This window comes from Drechmeria coniospora, chromosome 01 (genome assembly GCF_001625195.1).
Source record: "Drechmeria coniospora strain ARSEF 6962 chromosome 01, whole genome shotgun sequence".
NCBI lineage: Eukaryota > Fungi > Ascomycota > Sordariomycetes > Hypocreales > Ophiocordycipitaceae > Drechmeria > Drechmeria coniospora.
The window spans coordinates 10,000,055-10,018,762 of record NC_054389.1 but is presented as its reverse complement, the minus strand read 5'-3'; the positions used below and the strand labels follow the sequence as shown (position 1 = coordinate 10,018,762).

At 55.2% G+C, this 18,708-nt stretch overlaps 4 protein-coding genes across 4 annotated transcripts; 3 read left to right on the top strand and 1 right to left on the bottom strand.

The window, feature by feature from the left end:
- Positions 1-1,019: 1,019 nt before the first annotated feature.
- DCS_02649 (uncharacterized protein) lies at positions 1,020-3,008 on the top strand (the record flags this gene model as incomplete). Its single annotated transcript, XM_040799976.1, has 2 exons — positions 1,020-1,141; positions 1,190-3,008. The coding sequence occupies 2 exons, from the start codon at positions 1,020-1,022 to the stop codon at positions 3,006-3,008; spliced, it is 1,941 nt and encodes a 646-aa protein (XP_040660859.1).
- An 816-nt stretch (positions 3,009-3,824) lies between these two features.
- DCS_02648 (peptidase s9b dipeptidylpeptidase iv domain protein) lies at positions 3,825-6,251 on the top strand (the record flags this gene model as incomplete). The annotated part of the gene is made up of 1 exon (XM_040799975.1): positions 3,825-6,251. One exon carries the CDS (start codon positions 3,825-3,827, stop codon positions 6,249-6,251), a length of 2,427 nt encoding a protein of 808 aa, XP_040660858.1.
- Positions 6,252-7,766: 1,515 nt separating this feature from the next.
- DCS_02647 (uncharacterized protein) lies at positions 7,767-9,725 on the top strand (the record flags this gene model as incomplete). Its single annotated transcript, XM_040799974.1, has 1 exon — positions 7,767-9,725. One exon carries the CDS (start codon positions 7,767-7,769, stop codon positions 9,723-9,725), a length of 1,959 nt encoding a protein of 652 aa, XP_040660857.1.
- A 408-nt stretch (positions 9,726-10,133) lies between these two features.
- Positions 10,134-14,778, bottom strand: DCS_02646 (uncharacterized protein; the record flags this gene model as incomplete). The annotated part of the gene is made up of 6 exons (XM_040799973.1): positions 10,134-10,725; positions 10,831-10,914; positions 10,990-11,454; positions 11,507-12,242; positions 12,311-14,465; positions 14,554-14,778. The coding sequence occupies 6 exons, from the start codon at positions 14,776-14,778 to the stop codon at positions 10,134-10,136; spliced, it is 4,257 nt and encodes a 1,418-aa protein (XP_040660856.1).
- Positions 14,779-18,708: the final 3,930 nt, after the last annotated feature.

Here is an 18,708-nt window from a genome sequence, read left to right as displayed (position 1 = left end):
GGTGCACTTACTCGTGCTGCACACGTCGCAACATCATAGCTTGCATCCCTCGTCGGCGGATGCAGTGGTGTCGGACATGGCATGCCGTTTTGACCCTGCAACAGCAGCAGGGCGGCACAGCGGCAACAGTAACGTGCAGTCGTCATTCACTCGTCCACTCCTGGGCGGGTCTGGGCATGTTTGGCGATCCGCTGTTTGACAGCGCTGACTCGGAAGTTTACCTTGACTGATGGCATGACTCGACGTACGAATACTGTCATCTGTCTGTGTATTTCTACTGCATAACTAGCGGTGCATGCGCCGGCAAGCGCCTTCGTTACAGTCACTTGACAAAAGTGACGATTCAGTTTTGGTAGCACTACTCCTACAAATTGAATCGACATTTATGTCACCCCACTGTACGCGTCTGGCTCGGTTTTCAGCGCGTCAAGTCAGAGGTGTTCGTGCTAAATAAGTACTAACTTGGCACCCCGCGCCTTCGTACGTCACTTGTCAACAGTGATGATTCAGTCGTGGTAGCGCTAATATGCCTAAAATTTAATCGACGACACTGTTGCCGCCCCGCTGTAGCAAGGCACATTACAGGCGGTGTTGGCGGCTTCGCGTGCTCCCATCTCCGCCAACCACTGTGTCGCAGCTGCAAGTGCAAGTACAATCACAACACCATCATCGTTGGCATCGTTTGCATGGCACCCACCGTCCTCGTCGCCGCCGCCCGTCTTCGTCCCTGGACCATGCCGATGGAGAAGGGCGATGCACTAGTGCGAGAAAGTGTACTTGCACCAGCGAGGACGGCATCGTACTCTACGGTGTAGATGAAGCCTCATTCATGTCCGTCGGGACGGGACAAGCAGAGCTTGTGGAGTCTGCCGTGCTGCTCCTGCAGATACGTAGGTGCTCGCTCGTAGGCACAATCACCACCCTTGGTGATGGCCACTTGTCATGCTGCGGGCCGTTGACTGTCCGAGGAGGAGGGTGATTGTCGTTTATATAATAACCCTGCCTGTCCCGTCAATCGAATGGAGGGACTGTCGTGCAGTCTACTGTTCGGATCATCTCCAGCCCCGCCCTACCTTCCTTCGTCCTCGGGCTCCTTCCAGGCTCGTCAGGATGAGATCTGTCTCCTTCATCGCCGTCTTGGGTATGCTCTCCCGGCTCAACATGCTTAATGCATCATTTCCGCTTACAGGAACGTCCTTGCCGCAGCCGCCTTGGCGCAGGCATCGTGCGCACTCAAGGTCGACATACGTGCAGACACCAACCGTGATGGCAAGGTGGACACGGAAGGCGTGACGGATGTCCCGGGCAAGCATCGCTGGACCGACTCACTCGGCGCTCTGTTCCTCGCCAACATTGGAGACACGAACCGCCGATGCGGCCAGATGGAGGGCATGCAAGGCAACGAGACGGTCGTGTCGGACGAGACGCTGATGGCCTGCCACGATGCTGCAGACGACCTCCAGCGCGCGCCGCAGTACCTCGCTCCGATGCGTACGATGCCGTTGATGAACCTGAGCCCCAGTGCCTTTGGCTCCGTCTCCGTCGTCGAGGAGCAGTCCCGGACGCTGGTGCGCGTCTTTCGCCGCGTCGGCGGTCAAGAAGGATGGCGCATCGTCAAAAACGACACCGTCCTCGCCGCCGAGGAGCTGGCGAACGGCCTGGAGCTAGGAATCGATGCGAGAGATGTGCGAAGGCCCGGCTGGGACGGCAAGGCGACGGTGCAGTTTTCCGTGACGGATGGTGGCCAAACGTCCAGCGATGCCGTGGCCCTGCGCGTCGCCCCCCTGTTTACCCATCACCACCTCCAAAAGGTCGAAACGGTGCTGGCCAGCGACATGTCGGGGGAAAGGGCCTACATGAATGCGTCGGAAAAGGCGGAGGCCTCGGCTACAATTCGAGAGATTGCAAAGATCGTCAAGGCGGCGGGCATCGACCGCCCCCTTCGCCAACTTCACACGCCAGACCTATGGACCGAGGACTACTTTGAGCCGACGTTCATGAGTATCCCGGGGCCCGAGGGGCCTGTTGTTCTTCGAATCATGGTTTCGACGTCGGATGAACATCGATCCTACCTCACCCATCGTCTCCCGTTCCAGCAGCTCCGCGACACCGGCATCGGTGCTGTGCATTATCATCCGGGCGACATTTCCAACCAGAACTACATGGAAGCTTTCGGGAATCTCGAGACCATTCCGCCCTACGAGGCGCCTGGTACGGGGAAAAAATATCCCATGGGCAGAATAATCGCTGGCGGAGCCATGTCTGACCGACCGCCTACCGGCTACGATATATTCCGGGCCCAAGGGGTGCAAGACCCTCTGCTCGTCGACTCGCAGTGGCTCTTGGTTCAGCATGTCGACGAGTTCCTTCAATTCCTCCCCGCGAACACGACCCGTGGCTGGAGCATCATGATCAACGACCCCGACGCCGGCATGCAGCTCGTCAGGGATGCCCAACAGGCCGGCCTTGGGGCGACTCCCTTCATAAACTACAAGAACAGATCGTTGGTTACGGCCAACGACCTGCTGGATGGTCCTCATAGGCATGCGAATGCGAATGCCTCCCACCGCATCCAGGCAACCATTGACCTTCTCAAGCATGAGACGGGCATCACCGACCAGGAAATCTTTCGCGTCCCGGCGGTGTATGAGTGGGCCGATGCGGCCTGCCACCAGCAAAGACGACGACAAGTAGGAGACTCGGCCACGCACGGGCGTCATTTGGCCCAGAAGCGCAGAGAGTGCAAGTACCCGGGCATGATGAGCTCCATCTCCCCTGCTGTTGTCAACGGCCTAGTGCTCAGCCGCTCTCGATATATTGCGCCTAAGCCCTGGGGGCCGATGGTGAACGGTACCGACATCTTCGAGAGTGCGACTCGCAATTCCTACCAAAGGGCAGGATTTGACGTTGATTTCGTCGACGACTGGCAATACCATCAACGCGATGGAGACGTTCACTGCGGTACGAATACACTTCGGGACGCCTCAGCCGAGTGGTGGAAGCGGTAGCCAGCAGCTGCATGGTTTACGTATCGGGCGGGGAAGATGTTCCTGTAAGCCAAGTTCGGTTCATGCCTGTCCTGTCTGGAATGGCCTTTACTCGCGTGAACATGAAGAGCCGGCCGTACCGCGACACGGAGGTATCACATGTATGCTGTCCACGACTCGTTTTTCGGTCCAGCATCTCACACATACCTACACTGCAGTGTGCGTTGTCTTCCAACGGCTTATTGATGTTGTTGGACCATTGTGGTCAGATTTGATTTACGCAGCCCCCGAGGTATTCCCGAGAGATGATTGATCTCTGCATCTGAAACAAGGTCGTTGCCATTCATGAGGCGCATATCCGAATGAAGTTGACAACGGGAGAGCTCAAGCCAGCTTGGGAAGAAAGGACCAGAGGAGACCGGGGCATCCTGCATCAATACTGATTCAGTACACTTCAATAGAATGCAAACGTCCAGATTTCCTTGCATAGGTACGAAGCATACCTCCAACTACGTGCAGATTCTTTTCGCCGGCCGTCTGTGGTCATCATCGAAGGCACATGTAAGTGAGGTGTTGACAGGCGGTGCGGAGGGAATTCGCTCATCCGACATTCCGGTCCCCTACCCGGTCGACTGCGCTAATGCAGCCGGGAATAAAGGTCATCTGACATTCCACGTACTCTGTGCCATTGCTTGATGCTTGCTTGCATAGGAGGGATTTAGCTGCTGCCATGCTGGTTGGTTGAGGCACTCCGATTCTCACAGCTTGCCCCTCGAATCTCGAAAAGTAGAGCACGCAATCGCTTCCCCCGTACCCAGTACACTACATGGACATGTCATGCACGTTATCCTGTCCAGAAGAATCAAGAGCACCGCAGAGATGGAATGCAGCCTCCAAGAGTTCGAGAAGAGTTGCGTCCGACGGGCCATCGTTTCTCCACACTGGTTGTCCGGCAGTGACAGCGTATTTTGGTACAGGCGAGAAGGCAGAATAGGAGAGTTTCAATTTATCCTCGTCGATTGCGAAAGGGAACTTTGTCGAACCGCTTTTGATCATGCCGGACTTGCCTCGGAGCTTGGAAAATATAGCAAGGAGCAGATCAATCCCGGCAACCTTCCCTTTTCCTGGATCAACGTGCCGGTCAACGCTGCTTGGGTGCGCTTTCAGTTCGATGGCCAGACTTGGCAATATACAGACGACGGAAAGCTGGAAGTTTGGCAGGGGGGGTTCGATCCAGGTAGCTTTGATTATGGCTGCGAAGAGTTTCCTTCGCCATACTCGCGCCAGGCAAGTGATATTACCTTCATCAACAACACGGCCGATGCCATCAGCTGTTATTGGATTTCCAATTCCGGAGACCCTCAGCACTATGGATCGATACAACCGGACCAGTCCAAAACCATATCCTCGTACGTCGGCCACCTTTGGCGCCTATCGGTAGACGACTCCGAGAAGCGTGTGGCGTGCACCGTGAAGAATGGACCCTGCACCGTGACCATTGGAGAGTCTCCCCTTGGCCTCGCCCTTCGATGGGAAACTGCCTTGGCCGGCCAGGAGTCTCCGCAGGCACCGAGCACCGGGCCCAAGCCGTTCATTCGCAACTTCAATCTCTGGTGTCGAAGCTCGGACGGCGCGGAGAAGCAAATTTCCTTTGACGGCAACGCGGACAACGAGTTCAAGGACATGTACCCGTCGCCTAATGGTCGACACGTGGTGGTAAAACAATGCAGGCCGCCATCCAAGCAATCCCTCTTGTACATGGTGGACTCGTCCCCAAAGGACCAACTGCGTCCAGCATTGATTAGCGAGGAGTATCTTAGGCCCGGGGACAACGTCGAACATCAAAGACCACGCCTTTTCGACCTCGAGGCGAACAGAGAGATCCTTGTCGATGATGCCTTGTTTCGAAACCCCTTTTCACTGACCAACGTTGGCTGGTCAGGGGACGGTCGGCGGTACCGATTTCTATTCAACCAACGCGGCCATCAATCCCTACGGCTTCTAGAAATAATCATGAACGGTACTGTAACCGTTCTTGTCGAGGAGAGCAGCAAAACCTTTGTTGACTATGCCAACAAGCTGTTCTACAAACTCCTACCATCAAGCAACGAAATTCTTTGGGCCAGTGAGCGAGATGGCTGGAACCACCTCTACCTGTTTACGCTCGACGATGGTACTTTGAAAAACCAAGTGACCAAGGGACCCTGGGTAGTACGGTCCGTCGAGCACATTGACGAGGAAAAACGTCGAATCTGGTTTCGTGCGTTCGGCATCGAACCAGGCCAGGACCCGTACTACGCGCATCTGGCATCCGTCGCCTTTGACGGATCCGATCTTCGGGTGTTATCGAAAGGAGACGGTACCCATACTTGGACGTGGGGGCCAAAAAAGCGTTTTCTACTCGATAGCTGGTCGCGGGTTGATTCCCTACCTCAAGCTGTCGTCCGAGAAGCACGGACGGGCAAGAGAGTCGTCTCCCTGCAGCAGGTCGTGCCCCATGCGGACTGGATGCCCCCGGAGAGATTTGCTGCGCCGGGGCGGGATGGAAAGACAAGCATCTACGGCATCATCATTCGTCCAAGCGACTTCCACGGCGCGACGAAGTATCCCGTGATCGAATACATTTACGCCGGCCCGCAAGGTTTCAACACGCCCAAGGCGTTTCAAGACCTGACAAGGCTTCGCCGAGTCGCGAACCAAGGCTACGTCTTGGTATGCATGGACGGCATGGGCACCAACTGGCGGTCCAAAGCCTTCCACGATGTTTGCTACAAGGACCTAAAGGACGGCGGCTTCGCAGACCGCATTGCCTGGATTCGCAGCGCGGCCGAGTCGCGACCTTGGATGGACTTATCCCGCGTCGGCTGCTACGGCGTCTCCGCCGGCGGGCAGAACGCGGCCGCAGCCGTGATTCATCATGGCGGCTTCTACAAGGCTGCCTTTGCGTCGGCCGGATGCCACGATAACCGGATGGACAAGCTCTGGTGGAACGAGATGTGGATGGGCTACCCGGTCGACGCGAGCTATGAGGATTCGTCCAACATGACTCACGCGCACAAGTTGAGCGGCGCCTTGATGCTGGCGGTAGGTGAGCTCGATAAAAATGTCGATCCGGCATCGACGCTGCGGCTGGCAAGTGCCCTGATCGAGGCGGACAAGGACTTTGACTTGGTCTTTGTCCCCGGCGGCTCCCATCATGTGCACACCATGACTTTTGTGATGCGAAAGCAAGACGCATTCTTTAGGAAACACTTGAAGAAATGATTTCGACTACACCATATCATAGGGTCTACTTGTCTCCTTTCGCTGTTGACAACGAACATGTCGCTTGTTGACCATTCACCAGGTGGTCGTCCTCGGCGTGTATGAATCCTATGACGTGGCAAGTGTTGATGGCAATTCAAGTCGTAGCGTAGGAGCTACCGGAGGCTGCATTGAACATTGCACCGGTTCAGTTCAACCGGTATTCCGCGGTGAAGTGTTCTTTGGAAGCCGGCAGATTGCATCGTGTAGTTCATTGTGCGTTGTGGACCATACAAGCATCCATTCACGGGGCATTTGGCACTCACGTCGCTGTCCGTTGCCCTTCAGCCCTGAATTCAACAGGGTCAATCATGGTATTGGGGCAATCTTCCGCAAAGACCAGCCCGGGACGGGGAACGAGCCCTCACTCCATGGACGACGCCATGATCCGCTGCCAGCATTGTCCCCCCTTGCGCCAGTCGCTCCCGCTTAGGGCCGTTTCTGTTGAGTAGATGAGGACAAAGCTTTACTTGGAGCACATGGAAAGGGAAATGGCGCCCAAGAGGAAGCGTTTAATGTATTAGTTCTTCCACTACTTGTCCGGAGTCCGGCGCATACCTGCCGGACGCAGCCGCGCCGTAAATACCGTCATCGGCGAGCCTCAACCGCCGACGCGCAACGGCCCCACATCAACTAACCACAGTGCTTACATGTACATGTACTGTACGGTACAAGTACAACTGGAAGCAAGTAATACTTACGGAGTACTCCGTATAAAACCCCGTCCTCCATACTTGTGCTTGTGCACCTGTGCTAGTGCACACAGTAGGCACTCCGTACATGTACTGTACATGAGCTTTGGCTTACCTGTACAAGTAGTTACATAAATACTCCGTAAGTACGGAGTACGGAGTACTAACATACTTGTTCAAGAGGTGTACTTACGAAGTTATCCGTAGGTAGGACGGAGTATCCGTATTCCGTAATTAAGTACAGCATTATTGCCTCAATTCGTACTAGCTAATCGACTATAAATGGGGGCTCTGCAGAGATTTGAGTTCTCATTTCAAGTACGCCGATTTCGTACTGTGCAGTATATTTAATCTGCACTGTGTACAGTACACATTGCACCTACGGTACACCTTTCGTGTACTCCGTACAGTACGCTTGGTTTTAATACTGTACTGTGCACACAGGCGTTGACTCAACCTGCTTGTTCATGGAGAGGGTAGATGGAAGAACCAGCAGCGTTCTTCTCGACCAACTCCTCCAGCTACATTACGCTCGCCTTTCTTTCCACCTAGAGGCCTGCCTATCTATCGAAGCCAATCGAGGACTGTCAACAGCCGCCATCCTCCTGCCCTCTGTTCCACTGTACCTATCCTGGCTCAGAAGCTGCCATTCGACACGCCGAGAGTGCTGTCCAGCTATTCTTCGGTGAAAAATCATCTGTAAACAGTCCCTCTCGGATCCTGGACATTGCTGCAACCGCATCGGCAACGGCAACGGGCAGCGGAAGCGAGGCTTTCGCCAGCCATGGCGGTTGGCGCTCCCCCCTCACTGGCCGAGCTGCGCCTCCGCGATCCCCCTGGATTGCAAGACCTTGAGCCCGCCATATGGGCCATAATCTTCTCCTTCCTCGACTCGGCCCAGACCGTCGCACGCATTGCAACGACCTGCAGGACACTGGACGCCGTTGCTCGGGCCCAAGGCTGGTCTTGCTTCGTCAGGAGCCGGTTCGCAACCCTCGCGCTTCCGAAGAGGCTGAGCGACGAGGAATGGGCTGCGCTGGCGAGGAAGCTCACTTCACAATCGGCCGCCTGGGACCGCCGCGCATTTTCCGTCACCTCACTCGTTCCTCCCGTCCAACCGCGCGGAGACGACCAAAGTCATGGTCGAGGTCGAGGCCGAGGCGCTCGTGGTCAAGGACGTCGCGGCCGCGGCGGTGCTGGTCCGTCGAGCAGGCAAACCTTTCCCGCGCACGTCGTCGTCGACGCGGCCTCCCAGTGGCAAGGCACAACCGAGGAGGAGATGGTCGCCTGGGGCCTCGGCGAGGACGTCATCATTCGATCCCGAAAGTTGACCCGATCCATTCTCCAAGCCGAAACCTGGGTGTCCCTCCCGGGAGCCGAGGCTGGCTTCAGGGGCGGTGAAGATGACGTGACGGCTATTTCAATTCTTGACAGTACCGCGCCCCAGCCCGGACTCCTTGTTGGCCGAGCAAATGGCTTTCTGCACCTGTTGTCGACGGAACGCAACGACGTAGGACGCCCCCTTGCCTGCTTCCAACCCGTCCATCGGGATGGTGCGTCTGTTGTGGACCAGCGAGACGTCCGGCACGTTGATACGAACAAAGCACAAGATGCCATCGTCGTCGCCACCAAGGGAGACGTCTTGTTCTACCCCCTGGCGCCCAGTCGATGGCCAGTCGTCGATGGTGGCCCGGCCCTGGACACGCCTGACGTTGTGGTCGAACCTACAGAGACTCTCAGCTTGAGGAGAATGCAGCACTCTCACGACTTTAGATTCCTGCGCGAGGCCAAGTTCATGAGCAACGGGGACATCGCCCTGTGCATGACTGGCACAACGCAGCCCCTGCGTTATCTCACGAGGACGCCCTCGGGAACGGTCTTGACTAATGCACACAAGCTGCAGCCCTCGAAGCGATGCGCGGAGTCATACATCTTGGGCGAAAACACCTTCCAAACCGCTCGGAGTCTTCTGCCCGTGAACACGGCCTCGGCCATCGGTTGCTCCGGAAACACCATCTTGAGCTCGTATGATGACGGAACCGTCCGGCTGCAGGATCTCAGGAGTCCATCCCCTATCGATGCCATCTTTCAGGATCATTTTGAGTTGACCACCCCCGTCGGCCCCCTTCTGTCGTATGGGGCCGAGAGGTTCATTGCCGGAAGTGCGCGCATGCCCATTTTGAAGATCTTCGACTATCGATGGACGAGGCCATACTCCTACACCGACGCCCTCGCTTGCAGCCAGACTGAGCTGGGCCCTACACCGAAAGCCCTCACGGGGATCCCGCCTCCGCGTCCGAGCGGCTACTCGGCCTGCTGTCATCTATCTGGACGCCACTGCGGCCTTCACTCGCTCGCACGAACCGACTATTACAGACCCAACTGCAATCTCTACCTTCCCGTCGTGTATCCTGCTGTGACGCCATTGTACTGCCTTGCCAAATCGTCCGACACCGCGTCGACTGTGTACGCCGGTGTCACCGCCGAGCTGCTTACAATCAGCCTTCGAGACTCTGTCGCCGATATGCGGGAGCATTTCTGCATACAAAAGATGGGCGACAAAACTCGCTGCGGCTACCGCTATCACGCGAGCCTCACGAGCTTGGTCGAAACGGGTGATGGTATTGCCTTGGGCGACATTACCAAAAGCAATAGGCTTCCACTGCTATTCAAACAGAAGTCTGACGTGTTGCCTCCCTCTGCCGCCGGGGAACTCCGTCGGCTCGATCATGCTCTGCTGTAGGATGGCGTGGCTGGGAGCGGGCAGCAAGGCATTTCAACTCCGCATGATGAGCGGAAGACTTGCTGTACCCCCCCCCCCCCCCAAAAAAAAAAACAAGCCTTGGTGGTATATGAGCATTTGTCCTTTCATGCGCATCCTTAGGCTCAGTTATTGGGGACTGGCCAAGGGCTCGTCATGTGCCTGGGGATCCTCAATTTGGCCCGAGACAGTTGTTTGAATCCAGGAATCCAAGTCGTTCTTCTCATGCGGCACGGAACAGTCCAGTGCTTAAAAAATGCATGTATATAGCATATTCGATACCTAGAAATGGAAATGGCATGAGAATAATATTGGGACTTGCCCGTTGGAGCATGCTTCCATCGATAGTTAACCGGCCTGCCTTGTGCATTGCCAACTCCCTTCATCGGCCTACTGTTGATCATCCCATAGTTCTCTCCATCGCCCATGCCCTCGTGCGAGCAGCTCACTTGGACTACCCTGTTCGACGACCTGTCCTTGCTCCATGACCAGGATGAGGTCAAACTCCATAAGTGTGCGAAGTCTGCGGGCAACGGCAATGACGGTGCGGCCGCAGCATTTGTCATGAACCAGTTGCATAATCTTGCCCTCCGTTTCTTCGTCAACCGACGACGTTGCCTCATCTAACATCAGGAACTTCGACCGACTTATCAAGGCACGCGCAATGCACAGAAGCTGCTTTTGACCGAGCGAGAGCTTTGTCGCTTCCAGTGCCGCGTCCAGTGCCCCAGGCGCCTGGCAAAGATGTCCCAGGTCAACGTCGGCGAGCGCTGAATTGATCTCTTCATCGGAACGTTCGCCGAAGGGGTCCAGGTTAAGTCGCAAAGATCCATCCAAGAGTATCGGTTCTTGCGGCAGGACGGCAATACTACGTCGGATTGCGTCTCGAGGAAGAGAGCTCAGGTCTCGGTCGTCGATGATGATGGATCCGGCATCAATGTCGTTCATCCGCAGAATGCTCGGTATCAAGGAGCTTTTCCCGCTGCAAAAAGTACGTTAATTAAATGAAATTACCGATGATCATTATGCGACGTGTTTTGTGTATTTCGTTATTTCATGCCCACGACGGAGGGATCTCGCTTCTTACCTTCCAGGACGACCACAGACACCGATTTTCATGCCCGGCGCGGCCACCAGGCAAACGTCCCGCAAAACAGGCGGGGTCTCAGTGCTGCGTTCCAGAAACAAATTACTGCTTAGCTCTCGCCTGGTACGACGGCAGGTAGACGGGGACATTTCCTCTCACCTGTACTTCACGGTAAGGCCGTTCAAGGTCAGGTGCCCTTGCGACGGCCATCCCACTTCGACGACACCGTCCTCTCCGGGCAGATGTTCGGTTGGAGTCTCGGCGATGAAGGCTTTCAGTCTTTTCAAGGCATCCTCGGAGGTCTCCATCAAGTCTCTGGATTGAATGACGTATGATAGCGTTCTGCCCATGGACGGAATGTACATTAGGGCGAGGCCGAGGGAACCTGCGGTGAAAGCGCTTCGTAACCCCATGGCAAGTGACACGGTAAGTATCATGGTGACGGCGACAAGCAGATCCAGCATCACATTCAGCCATACTTGGATGCTGAACAGGAGGTAATAAGGCTTTTGGGCTTCGGAGAGGAATCGGCGATTCCGCTCTCCAAAGTAACTTTGCCAGCCGAAAGCGCGGACGGTGGCGACACCCTTGCAGGGTCTCGAGGAAGTGTGTGTAAAGTGCCGACTTGGATTCGAGATCAAGAAGCCTCATCTGCTTCGACGTGCGGAGGTAAAACTTCTGCAGCATGTAGGTGATGGCAAGAAGTAGGGGGAAGGAGATGGCCGTGTATTTGGACGAGACGGCTATTACAATGGCCGTCGCGATGACCAAGAGAGCACTGTCCAAGGCTTGGACCATGGCGGCCGGCACCTCTGAATCGACCAAGGACATATCCTGGCTGAGGCGATTCAATGTCACGCCATTGTTCGTGTCCACGAAGAACGATAGGGGGGCGGCCATGACCTTATCCAGCAGGACTTGGTGCAACTTGCTGGATGCCACCGGCACTGCCTTGACAAGACTGGTCCACAACTGCAACGCATGGAAGATGATGACGGCGACGGCTAAAGCGGCATAGACGCCGAGAAACAGACCCTCTCGTTCACCTAGATGCTCTGATTCCGAGTTGCACCACCACGCCAGCCAGACGTTGGGGGAGGTGAACAGGAAGGCAAAAGCGATGGCCGAGATCACGACCGAGGTGACTCGTTTGTAGCCCATCATTTTGAGATAGTAGAAGCTGAGGCCGAGATTTCCTTGCTCGCGTGAAGGGTCCGCTTCATCAGGCTGCGCAGTGGTGACAGGTTCGGCAAGCGACTCCTCGGCCCTATCGTCGTTCTCCGGGACTGCTGCAAGTGTCGATACGACCCCATGGCCACTCGCGCTCACCAGGGCAGGCGACTGCGTCGTATCGGAGAGTCTCCCATCCTCTTGCAGAGTCCATATCTGATCCATCAGATGCATAAAGTGGGCTAGAAAGCGAGCAGTGAACCGCGTCAGTTTGTCCGCGGCATGATGCATTAGTCCGGGCAGCACTTACTCTTGTGGGTGACAAGCAAAACAGACATGTCATAGTAACGACAGAGACCATCGGCGCCCAAGACACGTTGGACAACGGCCTGCTCTGTGGTGGCGTCGAGAGCGCTCATGATGTCGTCGAGGAGTATCAACTGGGGTCTTGCGTAGAGGGCCCTGGCCAGTGCAACGCGCTGCTTCTGGCCGTGGCTTAACATGATGCCGCCCGTGCCAACCTCAGTCTGGTCCCCATCGGCGAAGGTAGCCAGATCTTGCTCGAGCGCGCAGGCGTGGATGACCTGAGCATACCAGCCATCGGCGAACTCTGCAGGGCCAAGGATGATCTGTCGAATGGGCATGTTCGGTAGCCAGGCTTCCTGGGCACAATAGCTGCTTCTCAGGCACGGAAGGCGATCCAGTGCGCCATGAGTCAATGGAATTTCGCCGAGCAGGGCGAGAAGGAGTGCGCTCTTTCCGCAACCAACGGGCCCGGTGACCATGGTCAGTGTGGCGTGAGGGATGGAAACGGAGAGATGACGCAGAACGGCATCGGACTCGTCGTCAAAGCTGAATGTGGCATCTCGAAGCGATATGAGATCTTTCGAAGAGCGCCGTTCCTCGCACAAGACCGGCTTGACATGCGAACCAGGTGGCCGAGACACTGGCTCGTTTCCACCCGACTTGCCGCAGGATAGCAGAAACGTCTCGATGCGACGGAAGCAGGCTACGGAGCCGAGCAGCGCGGGTAGAGCGAGCGTCAGGTGCATGAGCGGCTGGACAACGAGCATAACAAGCGCGAGCGAAGAGAAGAGGGTGGCGGCGTCGACGGCCTTTGCGAATGGCGTATTCCGCAGGAGCGAGTGGGCGACGAAGGCACCTACCGGGGCGAGAGAGCGAGCAGCCGTGCAGAAGACGTTGGTTACGACGACTATCCTTCGAAAGGGCAATGATTCGCCGAGCTCGGTGGCACGGGCGCCATGAATGATCGAGGCGTGTATGGCGGCGAGACCAGACATGCGGATTCCCTTCATGCTGCTCAGCATGGAAGCCGTGGCGGCCACTCTCGCTTGCACGGCTGCCAACCACGTCACCTGGTGCTTCGGGGCCAACCTGGACAAGGCAAAAGCGGACGCAGTAAACGCGAGTGCGACGACAACGGGTGCGACGGCGGCAAGGCCGATCTTGTCGACAAGAAGATAGGTGACCACTGCCATCTCGATGGGTGTGGCCCAGAGCACGTCGAGGTTCTCTAGCCCCGAGGCAATCAGATCGACGTCTGTACTCATGAGCGTGAGAGCTCTCTTGTCTGCGTCAACGGAAGAGCGGATCTCGAGTGTCGTGTCATGGAGCATGGTGACGAGTGCCGACCGAACCATGGCGACGCAGCGGTAGGTCTGCCCCTTGTAGAGGCCGGTGGCGAGGGCGGCGCCCAAGTAGATCAAGATGGTGGCGGCGATGAGGCCATGGCCGGGGCTCTGGCCTGCTCCACCGTCGGGCTTGGCGAGAAGCTCGAGGGCTCGATAGATGAGAAGGGGCTGGGCAACGTTGAGGCAGACGAGAAGGATCCTCGGAAGGATGACGGGCAGATACTTGGTAGCGAAGAAGGTGACCGTCGTCTTCAACAGCGCGTGCTTGCCGCCTTTCCTTCTACCGGCCCATGCAGTTTCGAAGGCTCTTGTCCTGGTTGGGCTCGGCAGCAGCAGCGGATCGAGCGGCATCAAGTCCCCTCGACCAAGGGCGGTTGCCGAATCCCGGAGGAGGAGCTTGTTCAGCCACCAACAGACGCTGCGATTGAATATGCCACCAAGTGCCTCGGGCGAACAGGCAGCATAGTCGGGCTGGAGAAGTGACCTTTTCTCCACCGATTCCAGCAGCAGGAGGCAAAATCGAACGGCGACTCTGGCGGTAACGGTGGCCAGCATGAGCCAGGATGCGTACGAGCTCATCCACAGGATACGAGTCTGCTCGACGTCATACACGGTGGCAAGGGCAAGGTAGAGGCAGAGCAGGGTCGAAGGACGGATGGAGCGGTAATGCTCGAGGAAGGATAGCAGAGCGGCGGGCACGGTGGTGGCCAGCGAGAGGGCAGGGACGGCGAGCGAAGGCTTGGAGGCCATGTCGTCCGAAGCGTACCGGACGACGATGGCCACCTGGATGCCGGCAAGGGCGAGCAAGGCGAACTAGAAGGGTGTGGGGTTTGTCAATATTCACGCCTCTCGCTCGTACCGCTCCTCAATGACATCCATCCTCGGATGAAGGAGAACGTACCATCTTGCAGCAGAAGAGAAGATCGAGACGGCGGCGCAGCAGCATGGGCCTCTTCCAGATGAACACGGAGCGCGAAAGAGCGAGCAGGATGAAAAGCGGCGACGGCAGGATGGCCAGGACGGACCGGTCAAAGATGAAGGTGAATTCGAAGTACTGGCGGCAGTCATGTTCGAGAATGGTGAAGAAACTATTGCCCGATGTCACGCATGGTGATGAATCGGCCATGCTGGCGAAGTTTGATCTCGCTCCGGGATATGGAACTCTTCAGGGCAGGTGCAGTTTCGTTCGGTTGGGAAGGTACGATGAGATGCCCGTGAGCCTCTCTCACCTGACCTCGAGGGGGAACTTTCTCCAGCAGCGGAAGAAGAGCAGAACTACTGGGAAACGGAAGAACTGCAAAAGACGATGCGGAAGGTTTTAAGGAAAAGCGAACAGAAATCGCCCTCATCGACCAGGTCCAGGCCGTCGAGGCCGGCTGGCCCTGAAGGACGGGGACGCGATGCTTGCCGCTAACATCCTAGCATGCCGTAGTCGGGGAGGCGCTCGAAAGGTACTATAGCATCGAGCACGGCAAGCTGAGGCAGAGAAGTACGTGCTGCTTGCTGCTGCTGCTGCTGCTGCTGCTGCTGCTGCTGCTCTGGGACACCCGCAAGCGAGGAGCGAGCTCGCAACGTTTTCCTTGCCAGGACCAACAATGGCTGGTAGAGTTGATGCTATTGGGGGCCATGTTAGTCACGGCATACGTGTACGAGTAATACAACTTGCAACAATTGTACTTACTCGTCAACTGATTTGTACTCTGATAAGTAGTCTCCTGTACGGAGTACACTTACAGTACATGTAGGCGCAACTCAGCCTCAGGACTGGGGGATAATTCATGAGGAGAAGCCAGCGCTTGATTCCCTTGACAAGGTCAGAGACGTCGGCGACTCGAATCGTGGAGCCATTGGACCCAGTCCCCTGAAGGTGCACTTTAGTACCAGGGAATGCTGCCCAGTTACTTACTCGTACCCGCTGTACACGAATAAGTAATTATTGTAAGTATAACACTACTTGCACCGCGTTCGCGACGCCGTGTTAATTGATACTGGGCATCAACATGCTGCTACAGGGAGGTGACAAAATTGTCGATTCAATTTGTAAAGGTAGTGCTACCAAAACTGAATCGTCACTTTTGTCAAGTGACCGTAACGGGCCTATCAAACTGCTTGGCACCTAAATCCCTGGGTACGCTAATGTTCGCCTTTAGTGGTTGCTGAGGCTAGTACGAGTACTTATCTGGACAGAAGTACTTTGCACTTACTCCGCATTAGGGAGTACTTGTATAGATACTTACAAGAAACTTAAAAAGGTGTACATGTACAACTACTCTACTCCGTACATGTACTGTACTTATATGCACATGTATGAGCAAGTATCAAAAGCTATGAAGTACGAAGTACGGAGTACTGTACTTAAAAAATGATTAGTTGTTGTATAACCTACAATTACTTGCAAGTACATGTACTTACCTACTTGTACAAAGCATCAAGTACTTGTGGTTACACATGTACATATACATGTCGGCGCACTGACGAATAGGCACAAGAAAGTACCGAGGTGCTGTGCACACTCCTGCACACTTGCAAATGCACTCACTACCCGCCCGTAAGTACATGTGCAGTACTCCCTTACATAAGTACGTCGAAATATGTCTCCATCACTGATCAAGTATCCTCTCCATGTGCGCAATAAGGAAAGAGACTTCTATCGTGATAACGACGTAACCCCCACTGCGCCACTTGTAAGTATATGTAATCAGGTGCTTTGTTGGACCTTCGTTTGCCTCGTCAGACCTATGAAAGGATCCTCCAAAGTCTACCTCGGTGCTCGAGTTTCGATGCTTGAAGAGTTTTTATTTTTTTCCCCCTCGCTACTCGGTGGTTTTCGCAAGCAACACTAGGCGATGGTTACGCTTTCGCATCATGCCAATCATTGATTGATACAACTCGAAAGAAAAGGTTACTTCCCCGGTAGCCGCTCTGCTGTTGTACTGGGAGAGTACAGCACAACACTCCCTTATTTGCTGTCCTCTAAGAAATCTCGCAACAGCTCGGCGGCCGCGTGGTTTCATCCCATCGATTCACCACAAAATCATCGAGTATCGGCAACAGTGGCCATGTCGAGGATATCCGAATACACGAGCAGGAACATGGCGACGCGGCGGTATGGTTCCAGTATCCATTCACAGATCGACGCTGGTAAGCCCCGCCATATGGTACAGAGAGGCGAAATCGAGAAGACAAAATTCCTCATCGATGTATCAAACCCTGGAATGTTGAACAGCCATATATTCTCGTACACCTTGGGGGTAATCTGCGTACGGCAGGGGATGATATCCTGGGTTCGTGCCGTCGACGGGACATCGGTCCGAGGGTCAGTGCGGAGCGTCAACTACCGGAATAGTTGATCCAAAATCACGGGTGAGATCAGCCAGTACCGGCAAATGCACGACGGCTTAACAGCCCAACCCGGCCGCGACCGAGGAACGTCAGGTGGATGATTCTCAAGGAGGGCGCAGGCGGCTGCCACTAGCGAGCGGCCCCGCTGTCTCCCTCACGATGGTCGATGAAGATACGAGTATCCGTAATTTTTGATTCAAATCGTGATCGTATTCCCCATCCAAGTAACTGTTACGGGCTAGTCAATGTATGCACATGACGGCCAGGCTGAAGGTTGAGTTTCCCCATCCAGGTTTCTTTTTTTTCTTCAATGTAATTACATGTATTGCGGGCACGGAAACCATCAGCATGGAGGCGCACAATCTCCCCTTTGTATGGAAATGTTGCCTTGGCCACAACGTACTTGCTGGGGGCGATTCTTGCTCAAGGCACCCCTTCCTCCACGGGCTTTCTTCCTTGATTGATGATTCGACATGGACCATGAACTTTTTCTTCTAGCACATTATCATCGGCTTTACGACTCTATCACGAGTGCAGCAGCTGTCGCCTTCGTGGATACGGACAGGCCGATGGCGGTAGCCAAGTCAGGCCAAGGATTCATACCTTTTTTCTTCACGACAGCAGACCCGGATCGAAAAGAACCGTCCATATGACCGCATATTCGGTCCCGAATTGTGATAACTATCAATAACTCCAATTGTATCAAGCTAGTCTCGGGCAACGTGTATAATGGAATGCTCCGGATCGTTCCTTTATGCAGCTGGTCCAGTTGTGAGCCAATAATAAGGGTGGGCAATCGTATCTGTGCAAACGAAAGGAATCATGCCTTGGCAGTTGACGTTTGCATTCGTATTGCAATGCATGAGTACAGTAGTTGTACCCTACAAAGTACATCCTGTACTACGGGGAATATCTACGTGCAACGAGATCCTTGCCTCTGCAATACGACAGGGACGGGTCGAATCGACCCACTCACTCCCGTCCCGGATGGAGAGGAATCGATCTGCACGTCATCGTTTTGATTTATTACTGCACAAAGTCTTGCTGTGTATGTACCTAGGCACAACGTATATGCCCAAATAGAAATGTGATGTTCCTACTGAGAGAGATTGAAACCAAGGGAATACGACCGGAGCGTATCTCAGTGTGTGTTGGATGTTGGTTTGCGAATGGAATATTGCACTCGCATAATACATCCCGTGAACATACGACACTGCCGTTTAGCACATGTGCCTTCAATGCGTGAATACGATGGGGAGACCGTCATGTTTCTGTTCTACGAACTAGTTGTACGAGCAGCAAGCGGATAAGCCTAGCAAGAGTGGGAAGGTAGAACGAGCGGATTGTACGTATTCCGGGCTTTGAGAGGTGCATGACCTGGACAAGGGATATCCCTCTCTCGTACCGTGTATCTGCTTGTCTTTCGTTTGTCCGGTGGATTCGTTGCCCATGTCCGCCTTGCCGTGCTCTCGACGTATATGACCGAATAGGAGACAGATAGGGCGAGGAAGAACGATGGTCATATTCCAGTCAGGCGATACATCACGCGGGCCGTCCACGACGTATATATAGGATGCAGAGTGCTCCGTATCAGACAACCCGTCATCCGTAAACGGCATCTCCTCTCTTTCGCACCGCTTGCAACGCCAGGGAGCCCCCGACATTCGTACGTTTTGCTCAGGCACAAGGGCGGCGACTGCACGCGTACAAGACC